The sequence below is a fragment of the Pomacea canaliculata genome, linkage group LG3 (assembly GCF_003073045.1).
Source record: "Pomacea canaliculata isolate SZHN2017 linkage group LG3, ASM307304v1, whole genome shotgun sequence".
Taxonomy (NCBI): domain Eukaryota; kingdom Metazoa; phylum Mollusca; class Gastropoda; order Architaenioglossa; family Ampullariidae; genus Pomacea; species Pomacea canaliculata.
In genome coordinates, this window is record NC_037592.1 from 14,499,288 (window position 1) to 14,514,437 (window position 15,150).

The following is a 15,150-nucleotide window of genomic DNA, read 5'->3' on the forward strand; positions in this document are numbered from 1 at the left end:
ACTGCAGTCGTCATGTTCTGGCTGACATAGTCGGAGTAGGTGTTGAGGCTGAAGGGAGGCATGTAGGAGGGTCGATCGTAAGTCACACAGTTCACAGAGTTCAAATGTTTGACTGGGGACAAACGGACAGGTGTGAAGGCACTGCCGCTACTCTCTCGGGGCCCTCACTGGGTAGGGAAGCTTCATGGGGTACAGAAGGTGGTGGGCGGGTGAAGGCCGTGGCGGAATGAGACTCGTACCCGACGGGTGGTGATCCATCTCCAAGACATTCACCGCTTGAGGCAGGGTGCGGTCGGCTCTCAAGCATGTGACCTCTTTCTGACCCCGCCTCTGCTTCATCTGCAATTCGAGCAAGAAGTAACAAGAAAGTTTGAGGTGTTTATATCTGTATGAAAAACTATTAACGTTCGCTAAAGATTGAAAACTGAATTCTGGTCGCACAGAGCAAGTTCTATAACTTCTAGACGGGAAAAAAATTCTGAACTACTAAAAGAAAACTTTCCTTTAAAAAAGGCAGTACTTTGCTTAGTTCAAGACTGCACCTCCCACAGAGAAAACGATTTCGTTGTTAAGGCAACAGCAAATGGAAGAGTTGAAGAGTGTAGAAGACAAGGTAGTGCCAAATCTGTTTTTAAAAGTTACATAACTTTAACCTTTACTGATTTTTTTTTGCTTGTTTGTAACCAATTCGTATTTCTTAAAAAAATAAAACAAAAGAATTAAAAATCATTACCATCAAAATAATAACAAAAAATAACGGAGGTGATTTTTTTCCTTGGTATTTTGCATGGACTATATAATTAGTAAGAATGAGAGGAATAATGTTGTCCTTCAACCTGACAACACCATCAACACCCAAGAGCTAATGAAACAGTTACCAGCATTGCTCGATACATCCTCATGTTTCCGTTTCTTGGCCTTGGGGGAAGAGTTTCCTGCCTTTGCACCTCCTGTTCTGACCTTGGCATGCATTTGATGGTTTCTGGATGGACAATTCAACAATTAACATTAGCATTGCGAAAATAAATAACTTATTTCTTCGATACTTACACTTGATTTACGAGCACGTGTGAGTAGTAGATATTTGGTTTGCTTGCGTTCCTGTGTAAAAATCTTTATAGGCATGATGCATTTGAATTTCTCTGCTTCAGCAAGCCGCTCGTGTGTGTGTGTGTGTGTGATTTACATAGAGAGAGAGGAAGATACCCGATGTCATACTGTTTGCGATAAATGTTACACCAGACAACCCTATACCCATACTTCAATTTTGTTACATTTCAAGTACTTCCGATGTGTTGTTGCCCGCCCGTGACGTACCCCAATTCTTCATGTGCCGCTGCACGTGCGTCTGCAGCTGGTGGTCACGTGACTGCTCCCGCTGCGTCTCGAGGACCAGGAAGACGTACTCATCTAGCATGACGTGCAGCAGATGGAAGGCCCCTGCAACAACACGTGTCAGGCTCACAGCGTTAACGTGCCGGATGCTGCGAGGGCCCAAAGCGACCCACTGCAGGGCAGATCACTCTCTTGCTTGGCCTGCGCTCTTATCTCCAGAGCGGAAGTAGTGCTCAGCAACAAAGGCAACAAGGCGACGATTAGTTAATTGCAGGGCGTGCGAACGACTTCAATGAGGGAGCTTATCAGACATGGCTTGCAGTGCTGGACTAAAGTCAATAAGCAAACCCCTTCTTTACACACTATCTCCTCCCTTCATCTTGCCCCCTTCCTCTTCTCCGGGGTTTGAAGAGATCATCCACAGATAACCGACAAGTTGGGGGTGCAGCAACGATTGTTGTCGTCAGATGTCCCGTCAAAGCAAAGTTTGAACCATTGAGAATAATTGGCAATACTATACCCAGCAGACTGGAAGATTTTGTTAAGAAATTTTTGTATTACTTTGGCTTATTTTGTTACAATGGTTTCAGCAAGACATCTCACAGGATGATTAACGTTCTTGAATGGTCCCCATTGGACTAAAGGGAGACAACACATGAGGTCGTCCTTCGACAACCCCTCACTGTTCGTAGAGACGCCTAGTGGGACATGAAATAGTTTGGCTTTGAATAGCATCGCCAACAAACGACAACAACTAATTGTTTAGTTTGAGGATTACTTACCAAAGCTGATGGCGTTGTGTAAAGTGAGCTCCTTCATCAACAGCGACCCAAACATGGCCCACTGCAACAAGAAGTCTGCCGATCTGTCGAGGAAACCGATATCCTTCTCCTTGCAAGGCTGTCAACCGCAAAATAAACAGAGCATGTCAACAAAGCTTTTAAAAAGGCTTATGTTAGAAAGCTTCTCGGGTAGATTAGTTTTTTCAAGGCGATAAAAATATAGTAACTCTACAAACTGCATCATGATCATCACAATCAATCGATCAATCATCCACCATCCACCAATCATCAATCTTCATTCGTCAAACCTTAGCCAATCATCATGATCATGATCACGATCATCCTCATCATCATTTGCCCCACACTTCAGAAACTGTACGTCTCCCGTCTACTCGTTCTTCACCGCTTCCCTGAGGCTGCGGCTGCTATTACCTGCAGAACAAACGTATCCACAATGTTGTCGATCCACTCCGTGTATGCTTCCACCGGCGACTGTTTCTTCAGAAGACTTTGGAATTCCGTGAAAACTGAGGATACGGTTATAGTTGTATGTAGGCAAAGGAGAAAGTAAAAGTTCTCATAGCGCCAAGGAAACAATGAACTCCAAGCGGTTTATCATATCAATTTTTTTAAAAGAAATAAATTATTCTTTGTAAATTGGCGGCCAGAAGTTCTTGCTCTGCGTTTTAATTGTAGAACAGTAACAACAACAAGGTATGGAACCCCCAGTAAGTGCTTTCTTGAAGGTAAATGAGAAACTAAACAATCAAAAGCCAGTTGCTAAGTCACAAGATGCTTACATATTTGTTTATCCCCGGGTTGGTAGAATATATCTTACATGTTACCTTGGTCAAAACACCTACATTCCATGATGGAGTGGCGGTACGAGTGTGCGCTGGGTGGCTGTGTATACACGGCTTGACATAGCACCTGGCGGAAGTCCACGTCACCGAGATCCTCCAGCATCTGGGCCACGCCCTCCTGATTGGCCAGAACGGACCTCGCCGTCTGTCACCAGTCCAACAAATGTTTCGTTAAAGGAGCGAGGAACGATGTCGCACAACAAAGACAGGTGTCTCTTACCGAAACAGAAATTCTCGTGTCGCTTAATGAGGCGGATAATTCATTTAGAAAATAACAGCACAAACATTGGAGAACGGCTAAACAAAAATGTCTGCCAATAGTGATCAGGAAATCAAATGTCATCAGCTGCGAAAGAAAGTCCTGCTAAAAGGAAAGAATGAAGGAAATGAAAGAAGAACAAGCAAATCTAGTGTTTAAAAAAATTAATCAGCAAAAGAACAAGTAAAAAACAAGAAATGAATAAGCATCGCTCATACAAAAAAAAAAAAAAAAAAAAAAAAAAAACCCGAAAAGAAAAGGAAAAAACCTGCTAACTAACCAATCAAAAACCGAATCAAAGAAGAAAATGTGCTGAAAAGGGTCAAACCTGTGCAAGATGGACAAAAGACAGTTGACGTCTGACACTCTGAATAAACCCTTTGGCACCTGTGAAATCGAAAGAAGAATTCAGGTGAGTGTCTGCTGCACGTGTTGCCAACTAAGTTTTTTGTGTGCACACTTTTAAAATTGTAAAATGCAACTCTGATGAAAGGACCTATGTGTATTACAGTCAATAATATTTTATTTGCAACAAACAATTTCATAATGTTTCTTATAGCAGTTAGATTTACTTTTCCTTTGTGTGCATACCACGTCCCATCTTGTTAGCCATCATGCAACATTTGCTCTATATTCTCTTCTCATTACCAATTATTTACCAATTTTATCATCATACGGCACTCACTGTAACTTTCCTTACTGACACACAGCCAAGTGCAATAAATAACACTATTTCATCTGTCTGAGAACCTGACAGACGGCGAGATACAACTCAACAAACTATTTTTCCTCTCAGTATAGGATACACTGCCAAAGGTCAGGATGAACACTACTCACTCTCTATTTTCCGCTGTCTTATAGAGTCCGGCACACTGTCTAGCGCAGCACTGATCCAACATGGCAGCTTCCTCGTAAACAGTTTGATTTCTGCACTGAGGCTGAAACAGATCCGAGTGGAATTAACCTCCGTAAATCAAACCAAAAAATATAAAATAATGTTTCAGAATAAACATGCTGTTTGACACCACTTGCACAAAAACATGAAAACATGTAGACAAAGACGCACACGCGCGCGCACACATACACACACACGCTCACTCACTCGCATACATACACTCACGCGCCCCTACAGAAAAAAAACCGAAGGGATTTAAAAGGGATTTAAAAACTTGTTTGTTGCCTCTGTAAGAGATAAAATAAACATCAAACTACAGAGAATTACAAATAGATACAGTAAATCAGGAATTAAAGAAAGATAACACTACTCCCGTCCCGCACCCTCCACCCGCTTGTGATTGACAGTTATCACCGACTGCAGCCAGAACAAGTTTCAGTCTCAGTACTTCTGTTGGCTGTACATTCTTCTGTAGTCTTCCAACACCTGTAGTAGACATTTTCTCTAGAGACATTACGGGTGGGGGGATTTTTGGAGGCGGGTAGCCAGGCCGTGCTGTAGGTAGCATCGCGAGCAGGAATGAAGGAAATGATTGACCGCTCCTCACCACCCAACTTCACACCCTGACAGCGCCGCGTGTCGTCATCTCCAAGCAGATGAGTCGAGCGCTGCGGCGATCCGGGTGCCAACATAGCTCGGGTACCTGCAGTCCTCCCTTGACAACCTTCACGCCGGTGCCAGCCAACTCTGGGGGGGTTGAGGGAGGGGGTCAGCGCGTGTTTGCCCTTCCTTCCCTCCCCCACCCGTCACGAGCCGCTACCACCGGTGGCGCGGCGGCCTCTTTGATGTGAAGGTGCCGCTCGCACCTGGAGCGCATGGCGAGCTGTGTACGAGAGCCGCTGTAAGTGGCGGCACATGCCGCGTCAGCCCCGGCGGCCTCTTAAACTGCGAGTTTGTTTCCGCTGAGAGGAGCTCTCCCGTGCGGCAGGACGCGGCTACAAAATATTGTCGAACATGTCTCCAGGTCGCCACCCCGACAGACGCAGGAGGCAACGCGGAGGCGGAAGGGTGCAGGAGGTACCTGACATTAGAGCTGCCTTTAATTTCGAACCTTGATGAGTCACACCGCAGATATTGGTCTCTCTTTTGAAATCAGCTGATCAGTTCAGCGTGATTAATTTTGCCACAGTTCTATTTTTTTTAAAGTGAGGTTTGCTTCTATTGCTTCACATTCAAGGTGCTTGTTATTATTGCTATTGTTCTTCCTAACAATTTTATTATTAATTTTTGTTGCTTTTTCTGTTTCTGTTTTTTTATTTTTCTTCACGCTGCTGTTCTTACTTTTTTTTCTTCTTACTATGGCTATTCCTGTTATCATTGCTTTCTTTTCATAGTTCTCGTTCTTATTCCACCTGTTATTATTTTTTATTTTTTGTCCTGCTGCTTTGGTTGTTGTTCTTTGTGTTGCCGGTGTTCTTCTTTCCTTCTTTTTATTGTTAAAACTTTTTTCTTCTTTATTGTTTTCTCTTCCCTTGATTGATCTCCTTCATTCGCTCCGACAGGAAGGCCAGAAGACTGGACAATGGTTTTGAACGGTGTAATTACATAAATCAACCGAAATTCTCATCTTTCATTGGTCTGTCTGTAGATCGTATGTATGTCCCTGCTTGCATTCCTGGAGAAAAATATCTGTTGTCACTTGCAGGACAAAGTCCGAGACTGATGTGGAGTTGGTGCACACGAAGCGCCCCAAGGTTCCAGCCTGTGGAATTCGTTCTTAGTCGACACAGGTACCCACTATGATGGCGGCTCTTGTTTCTGTCCATATATTTATAGGACAAATTATCTGTCGTGCAATAATTTATGCACCATAAATATATCTTTATTCTTTAATCTATCGGTGTAAAAACTCTCCGTCAGATGCGAATCGACTAAAAAGGAAAACAGACAAAGAAAGTAAGAAATTTGTCTCTTACCTGTCTGGTATGTCCTGAATCGAAGGAGGAACAAGGATATCTGCCAACACCTGGAAAAAACAAAACAGTTTTCCTATGCTACATCTGCAAAATGTGTCAGTTACAATAGTACATCTGAGAATGACATTCAAGAAACAGAAGCAGATACCCAGCCTCCACTTAGCAGCTGGGGTCGTGTACCGAAGGTGGGTGGAGCTTTGGATGGGTAACCTATAGCACACAGCTGATAAAATATATCAATATATATATATGAGTCCTTAGCTGACTGCTTCGTGCTACCCACCTAATGCTAATTACGATCTACAGCTTATTATTCTACGGTACGTACATTCATATTTTCTTTTAAGGAATAAACTTAGCCATCGGATGTCCACACTCTACCTTTTTCTATGCCTTCCGAAAGAAGACTCAGGCAAACCACAATAACATGATAATGATGAATTAAGGTTAATTAAAATATAGAGAGTAGACAAACCTACTTTGTACAAAATGGAATCACAAAGAGCCACGATGGCGCAGAGGATGTCTGAGTGCAGTAGCTGCGTGAGATGCCCGGGCATGCCTTGCCAGAAGTGTAACAGCAGATTCTGTACCTGTACCCAACAGTCCACAAGAAGCAGGTGAATGCTTTCATTAACACGTTTCAAACCAATGATACCACGCACGCACACAATACTTTGTGTCAAGAAGAGATATCTAGTGGGACAGGACAGATTCACATAAACGATTTAAGAGTGATACCCCTTAATGCCTACTTTATATTTTGTTTCTGATCCCATAGAAATACCTCGTCAAAGTTGGCGCTGATGACTGTGTCCAGTATTCGTTGACAGTGGGTACGGTACATCATAAGCAGGGTCTTCATCTGAAAAATACATTTTCACAAAAAGAACTCACTAAAAAGTACAGCAAATGACATTTCTAACAACATGAGGTCGCGAGGAAACGTTTTGTAAGATAAGATACAACGATAGGACATCAATGCCAGTCGTCGGCTTCATCAAAGTAGTCCTATGTGGATGACAAGCAGGGTTGAGAGACTTCACGAAAAGTCAGGTACACATGTCTAAAAATAAAAATAAATAGTATGAACTATGTTTATATTGAATGTTTCTTTTTAATTTGATTTTGAAGGTAAAAAAATAATTTCTCACATAAAACTAATTTACCAGCATTATAACAGGATGAACACACTGTGCAACAAAGTTGAAATAATTACAAGGACGAGAGAAAGAATGAGACAGGTATGGAAAATGATTATTTACAAGTGAAAAGGACAAAGGTCGTTGTCGTGACAACCGAAGATAGCCAGCTGTTTATATATATATAAGTACTTATTTATTTATTTTGCTGAAAACTGAATTTGTGATTGGTGAAGGAGGACCTGGAGCTAACAGCTACCTTTTCAGGGCACACGTCCTCAGGCAAGATAAGGTTGTCAACCTCAGGAAACTCAGGCAGCAGAGTTCCTGTCTTGGAGCTGAGAGAATACTTCCGGTTCGATCCCTGAAAACACAGGAATCAACTTTGGGTTAAAAGCTTCCTTTTTATGTCTTGATGTCTTGTGATGGCTTCAGTCTCCTTGCATGATTCTTGAAGGTAATACCTAAACACTTTCTGTTCTGAATTGGCGATTGGTATAAATGGACTAAACTCTATATGTTTCTATAATTCAGATTACGATATATAAAACTACAGAGATCTATCTGAGGTAAAAAAAATGTGTAAGAATTTTTAATAGTAGATTTTTTTTTTAAATGGGAAACTTGTCATAGGTACTTACTAATTACCATGTGTCTTAAACTCTCCAAGGCACCTTACACCTTAAACATCATTAAATCGGTATTTGGTGAACATTTCTTTACAAAATTTTGATTTCCGCACAATAAAATATACCTTGACCAAATTTTACATTTATGCACAATGAAATGATAGGTTTACATTTACCAGACATAAAATATACCTTCAAGAAATTTCACATTTACCGATCACTAACTACAGCGTTGGAAATTTCGTATTTTGACAATATTCAAGTCTCTTTTCGAGAAGCTGAGTTGTGGGAGTTTGCTTCTCCCCCTCATTCCATCCACAAACTCATTCCCTCCCCCAAACCGTTTTGATTTCATTACTGGCTTAATTGACTATTTTACATCGACCTTCTTACTTTCTATAAATATTTCTAGCAAAAGATTTATCACCATGCGAGTTTAACCCTGACATGTTTAAATGGCAGTAACAAACTGGTGATTGAGTTTGCTGCTGGCCAACAGTTGGGCTTAAAAGTCATGTTCAAAATTATTTACTCAAGAATTATCGACCTCTCTCTCGAGAAGGAGCTGCTGCCTCTTATTATAGAACAATTTTTCTATAGAGTTTCGTATCTTGAAATTGCTTCTGTTATAAATACACCGAGGCCAAAGCTACTGTGAAAAATATCGGGTGGAGCTAAACGAGGTGGGACTGGGTGATTAGATTGTGGGTGATTGACTTGAGTCACACCCATGTGAAGAGTGTAGGAGTCATTAGCGAAAACAGTTACACCACGACGACGACGACGACGACGACGACGACGACGACGACGACGACGACGAAATAATAATAATAATTGGTTGAAGCCTTCAGCTTCAATATTTTCAGACTTTGAAGACATGTGACACTACACCTGATAGCCTCGCCATCTAAACACACCAACTTTCAGACTGGATGATGCTTTACCGAAGATGGAAAGCGGACCAATTGCTGCTGACGTTAGAAACTTCGCGCGACTGTTTAATTGAATCAGCTTGTGTCTGTCTCACTGGGGGCTGGGATGGGGAGGACAGCTGCAAGGGACCGGGTGGGACACTGAGTACAGCGTGCAGCTTGTTACGCCCTCCCATCACAGTCGCTACTGTCGCTACACCTTTCCTGCACACAGCCTTGGTTACAGGTTATCACATGCACCAGCATAGCCTCTCTAGCCAGAGAGATACGCCACCCCATTCTCCCCCTGCCACCCGGCTATGGCTTGGACGCATGTTGGAAACAAGGGATTGACAACAAACGCAGCGGCAGCATAGAATAAAGAAACAAAGCAAAACAAAATGCAAATGATAACAAACAAACAAACAAACAAACAAACAAACAAACAAACAAACAAACAAACAAACAAACAAGAATACTCCACAAAACGGTATGTTATAAGGAAACAAAAGATGATTTGAATGAAAAATGTTTCTGTCTACTTTGGTTCTACTTGTATTTTTTCATAGATTCTTTATAATACGCTGTATCCCATAGTTTGATGTAAGTTAGAGATGTGTTATGAAAAACGTACACAACTCACTTGTGAATGTTTACTCGACATAACGCAGCGCGCTCTTTACATCGTTTTAGTGTTCACAAGACGACGACGACAACAACAACAACAACAACAACAACAACAACAACAACAACAACAACAACAACAACAACAACAACAACAATAAAAAAACAACCCCAAAACAAACAAATTAACTTAAAATGGCAAACTTCCACCTCTAGATACTCGCCAAATCCGGTGGCGGGAGAGAGTCAATGAAAATCCGAGTCATTGCTGCAGGAGCTGCTTTGTGCGCAGTAAAAACAGTTCACCCCATCCCACCCCAACCCACCCACACATACACATACACACCATACTCTCCCCCACCTTACCTCTCCAGGTGTGTGTGTAAAAGCTCAAAGAACCGAAGAAAAAAATCACCAAGAGGTTTATCCAAACATTTACTTCTTCATAACAGCTACAAGGTTCACGCCGAGCTACCCAGCATCTTTATCACTCATTCATAACGGCTGTGCGCGCCTTCCCACCTGTGTGCGCATCTCTCCACAGCTGCAGTATCAAAGTTGCCGACATTAGCCAGCACGTGCCGCTGTAGCCTAGTAGTGCAGGCTACCCGAGACCTAGCGAGAACAACTCCACACGCGCCGCCAGGCCGCGCTCGTCACCAGGGCAACGCCGGCAGGCATACCCCGGTGCAGGTCCGGTCACCCCGGTAACAGGGTAGCCGCCAGAATGGACGAGCGGACGAAGCCGGTCAGACGGAGGGGAGGGAGGAAAAGGAGGAGGGGAGGGAGGAAAAGGATCCGCGACAAGATCCTCCCCCAATATCGCTGGCCCGCCGAGACCGCGTCATAGTCCTGTCGCTGAAGGTGTGAGCACACATGGCGTTCATAACAGGGTAGTCAATGAAACGGCAGACGTCTTCAGAAAGATTACCGACATTCGGTTTGACGATGGGCCACCCCTACCCCGCCACTAGGACCTCGTCTCGCCAACAAGGTGTGTCGTGGCGAGTGTTGACAGAGAACTCCAAACACCTTGTCAGGCTGGCGTGACGGTGCTCGCGCCGCCTCTGAACTCCTCGCTTCAGCACGAATTTCGTTACCAGTGTGTTTATCAGTGTGTTTATCAGCATATCATTGCAGCGATGTAGCCACGAGCAAAAACACACGCGCACAGGCACACACACGCACCGACGCAAATCTACTTTATGTGTTCCAGAAAGGTTGGAATACTTACCTCGGTTTTGATCTTCACACCAGAAAATCTGTAATGAGAGCAACATTTTATAATATATTAACGTCAGCTTTATGTATATTAACAGTTATTTTCATTACTGAAAATTTAATAGACAACCAAGATGGGGCTGCAAACATACTGCTTGCACTGTGATGCATCCTGCCTCTTCTAACGACTACTACGGTATAACTCTTCTCAACAGTTTACTTTCAACTGGTACCTAGCAAGTAAGATTAGTAGTTTGAGACAGAACAGTGAGCTTACCTGTTGCCTAGTAACATGATGATGATGATGATGATGATGATGATGATGATGATGATGATGATGATGATGATGAAAAGTAGTTACCAGCCAACAGGAAAGCTCATCCAACTGTCTTAACAACAACAACAACAACAACAACAACAACAACAACAACAACAACAACAACAACAACAACAACAACAACAACAACAACAACAACAACAACAACACACATGGACGCTCTTTTATTCCTCTCTTTCAAAGCGAGGAAGGGAGCGAACCCTTCGCCACCCCAAACATCAAAGAGAACAACTCTTCTTCAAGCCTTGTGTGTTGAGAAACTAGTCTGATAAATGACGACCTAAGCTCCTCAGGTCAAGCCAAAGTTCCTAGGCACTGTAACCCTGACAACCAATACATCCATCGCTCCTTACATTTTCCTGTCTCTTCAGTATTTTTCCATACATAGATCAACGGGTGTTGAATCCTTTGGGAACCTATGCACACTTATTCTGTCATCATAGTTTTCCTGTGCATTCAACAACAACAACAACAACAACAACAACAACAACAACAACAACAACAACAACAACAACAACAACAACAACAGTTTCCACATCTGCTTTGGAGATTTGGTATTCGCTGAATAACTCGTGTCAGCCATGACACTACAGATGGCTTCTGACACAAATGGAGATTTGAATAGAGGAAATCATGTTTTTTTTTGTAATTTCTTGATAATGTGTTTCTCCTTGCGAGTTCATGTCCGAGGCATTGATAAATGATATCAAAGGAGTCTTTTGAGCGTGATATACATCACCAAATCGGATAGGTCTTTAAAACCATCTCTCTAATCCGGTAAGATTGTTAAATTTACAAGAAATTTTGGATGAAAGTTTTGCGTTTTGGTGTATAAGGAATGAGACTGTAAAAGACTAGCTGAACTTTGACCTTGTCGTAGTGTCATGTCTAAGTGCGGTCCAGTATTTCCAACATTTACTCACCGTGTCAGGCCTCTTCCAGAGTAGACAGACTGGTAATAAACTGAAGTCTGTTTTATGCCGATCCCATAATAATGATACCTAAAGCACACATATCATTGCCATTAGAAAAATATGGTGTGTGTGTTTGCCCAGAAATAAAAAAAATCATCTTATTATAATATCTGTGCCTTTATTTGAACATCAGAGCCATTTGTTTACGGTGTCATCGCAATTTTTAACACAAAACATACTTGAACTATATTACATATAAACGCGATGCACACACAATGAACAGGTAAAAAACCTTACAATGTTCATGAAAAACTACACATCATAAAATATACGAGCGCTGGTAAGAAAGAAAAAAAATAAACCAACGAACAATTTATTAAAAAACAGCAAAACTTACCTGGACTGGCCGCGAGTTCCGAGTCTGCGTGTAGTCAACTTAGGAAATTTCTGACGGATGATCTGTGAGAACATATTTCACGATCATCTGTGAAAATACTCAAGGAATTGTAATTCAAAGTGTAGAATATGTGTGTGCATGCGTGTCTGTGACATTATAAATTTTTCTGAATATCCAAGAAGAGTTCCATCATTAGTTATTGCAAAGCGACTTCATCGCTGAAGAAAAAAGTTTTAAATAAAAGTAGGTAACCGAAGAATCTTCTAGAGAACCCTGCAAATCAAGCTATCGTGTCTACCATATCAGGTGTTTAAAAATATTTTACACTTCACTTATTTTCACATAAGACTTCTATAATTGCATTAATTATCCACTTAATACGTGAATGCATGCTTGTAGCTTAGCTGTCAAAGTTTCGTAACTCGCCTTTCCAAAAGTAGCGGCCCCTGCCGGAGTGAAGGTGTTCTTCTTGCAGAAGTCTAAGTAATGAGTGTAGAGAACACATCTCGGCAGACACACCCCTTCTACTCTTTCGTAGTTCTCAGTCAACCTGTAAGATAATCAGACAGTCTTCTTATTAGAGCTACCTACACGAGTCTGACGATGTTTCACAGAGCAAGATATAACAACTGAACAACAGTTTTAATATCATGCATAAAGATTTGGTATGTAAATGGAGGAAGAGAATGTAGTGGGGTAGGATGGAGTAGTAAGCTGGATCAGAAGAAAAGTGGAAAAATGGGTCGAAAAAACCCCTCAGCAATAATCATTCAAGAGGGAGGGAGAGAATAAATAGCATAACACGTACCAGTGTCCAGAGTTGTCCGTTAATATGTGACAATATACTTATAGTACTGTGCAAATCTTCCTTTCACACCACCCAGTCATTTAAAAAGTCTCGCACTGTAATAGGCATTTAAAGATTGAGCGATAGCCGAAGTAGTTAACTTTAATTAATAACGAGAAAGTTCCCCAACCTCCTGACTCACAAAAACCAAGGGCAAGACCCTGTTCTAAATATAGGTACAATCGTGACTAAGCAATATCAATTGACTTTTGAACTATCACGATTATCTCTATATTTACCTGCATGTCGAAAGCCATTATCGGTGCTTTTTATTGTCTTAAGCTGGAAGAGTGGTCTAGTGGACATTTTCTGAACTCGTTTGTGAAAAGATGTCGGCATGACGCAGCAATGTCACGAAATGTACGATGCAAATATCGACTAAAAATCTTTTGTCTTCCAAATAGCTTGATAAGACTGGCTTCAGGGGAGGCTACTCTATTCGCGGACCCGATCACATAACCTCTGCTATAACATTTTTCTGATGGAGGTAGGAGGGGGACTGGTTAATGTAAGTACCCCGATGTGCCATTGTTTCATTTTCTCTTTTTCGCTTGTATGCTAAAGAATAAGCACATTGATAACTTGTTTTGTGTTGAATAAGCCACGTTCAGATGGTGGGTAGGGTATGGAGCAGAACAATGAAAGAAAGAACGAGAGAACAAAGATTGATGCAAACACTGATAATATGAGAGGCCAGTCATGAGAAACAATGTGACAGACTGTCCTTTACGTGTTTTTTGGTTCTTAAAGATAAGACAACTCTCTAGGAGGACGGCGGAAACACGTGAAGAGAGGTTCTGCAATCTGTCCAGGGGCTATGCCATCAGGACCGATAATGCGCTCACTTCCGGTATGACTGCACCGACCTGCTCGGACGTTTTCATCTTGGAAAAAATTCGGTTAAAATGAATTATCTTTTTGTGAATTAAACATGCAGTTTTTGCATCAGAAACACTAGATTTTCACAGGCTAACTGTTTTCTAGGCCAGAAAAAACGTGTATCTTGCTCTTCTTATATCTTCTTATAATTATCTTCATATATCTGTGAGCGAGAGAGAATGTGAGTGTATAACTTTTTTCTGATTTTGTACACAACACAAAATTATGTCAGCCCTTAAAAGTCAAAATGTTTACAAAGCTGTCACCCACAACAAATTTAATCAAAAAAAGAGCTGATTAATGAACAAGCCTTTGATAGACCAGGACAATTCTCAACATCCTCCTACAGCAGATGGCTAAGCATCTCAACTCCTAGTCCTTGTGACAAACAATCTGCTAGGGAGCCCACCAGTTGGCACAAAGGGACTTCATACATTCAAAGATCACCGTGACCCTCAGTCATCAGAAAAATGTAGACTACTTTCCAGACAGAATTACAGTACAATCTCCTCATTAACACCTTCCGTACTATCATCACCTATTAGATGCAACCCAAAAAATCTCGTATCTCGCTGTATAAACATCATCTCTATTAAGTTGCCTCCCCAGTGCGACCTTTGACTGACATTTTAGCCATATTTAAGACACTTTTGGCAGAAGTCGCGTGTTGGAAAAAATAAAGTACTTTTTAAAAATGTTGACTGACTGGTTCTGACCCATCCTGTGTCCTATACTACTACAGAAATAAAATAAATTAAGTTCATTTTGAAAGAGATTGTTTGTTCATCGGGTTACCGGTCTTTGTGGCCTAAACCCATATCGCCGAGAATCAATCTCGCCAAGACCATATCATCCCATGGATGACTATATCGTTCCAACACCGAAAGTCGAATCCACCCGGGACTACAAGACGAACCGTTCCCCTTTCGATATACATGTGCACATACAGACACAAAGCGAGCAGCGTATCACCTGTGGCCTCTCTATCCCAACTTTTCCTCCAAACGACTGTGGTATTTCCTTCAGCTTAAGTGCCTGCTTCTTTTTTTTAAATTTCATGTTATGGCAGGTGATATTCCTGGCGAAACATAGCGATACGAATATCCCACCCTGTGAGTAGTTAATATGGGACTGAGTAC

At 41.8% G+C, this 15,150-nt stretch overlaps 1 protein-coding gene across 1 annotated transcript; it reads right to left on the bottom strand.

Annotated features, from left to right (window-relative positions):
• Window positions 1-13,173, bottom strand: LOC112558947 (DNA-binding protein RFX6-like). The gene is made up of 17 exons (XM_025229718.1): window positions 13,163-13,173; window positions 12,712-12,835; window positions 12,286-12,347; window positions 11,898-11,975; window positions 10,651-10,678; window positions 7,512-7,616; window positions 6,898-6,975; window positions 6,590-6,703; window positions 6,111-6,160; window positions 4,077-4,177; window positions 3,568-3,626; window positions 2,981-3,125; window positions 2,550-2,644; window positions 2,118-2,235; window positions 1,318-1,440; window positions 879-982; window positions 1-339 (listed from the first exon to the last, which is right to left on the bottom strand). Exons 1-17 carry the CDS (start codon window positions 13,171-13,173, stop codon window positions 148-150), a joined length of 1,587 nt encoding a protein of 528 aa, XP_025085503.1. The 3' UTR covers window positions 1-147.
• Between the last annotated feature and the right edge of the window lie 1,977 nt (window positions 13,174-15,150).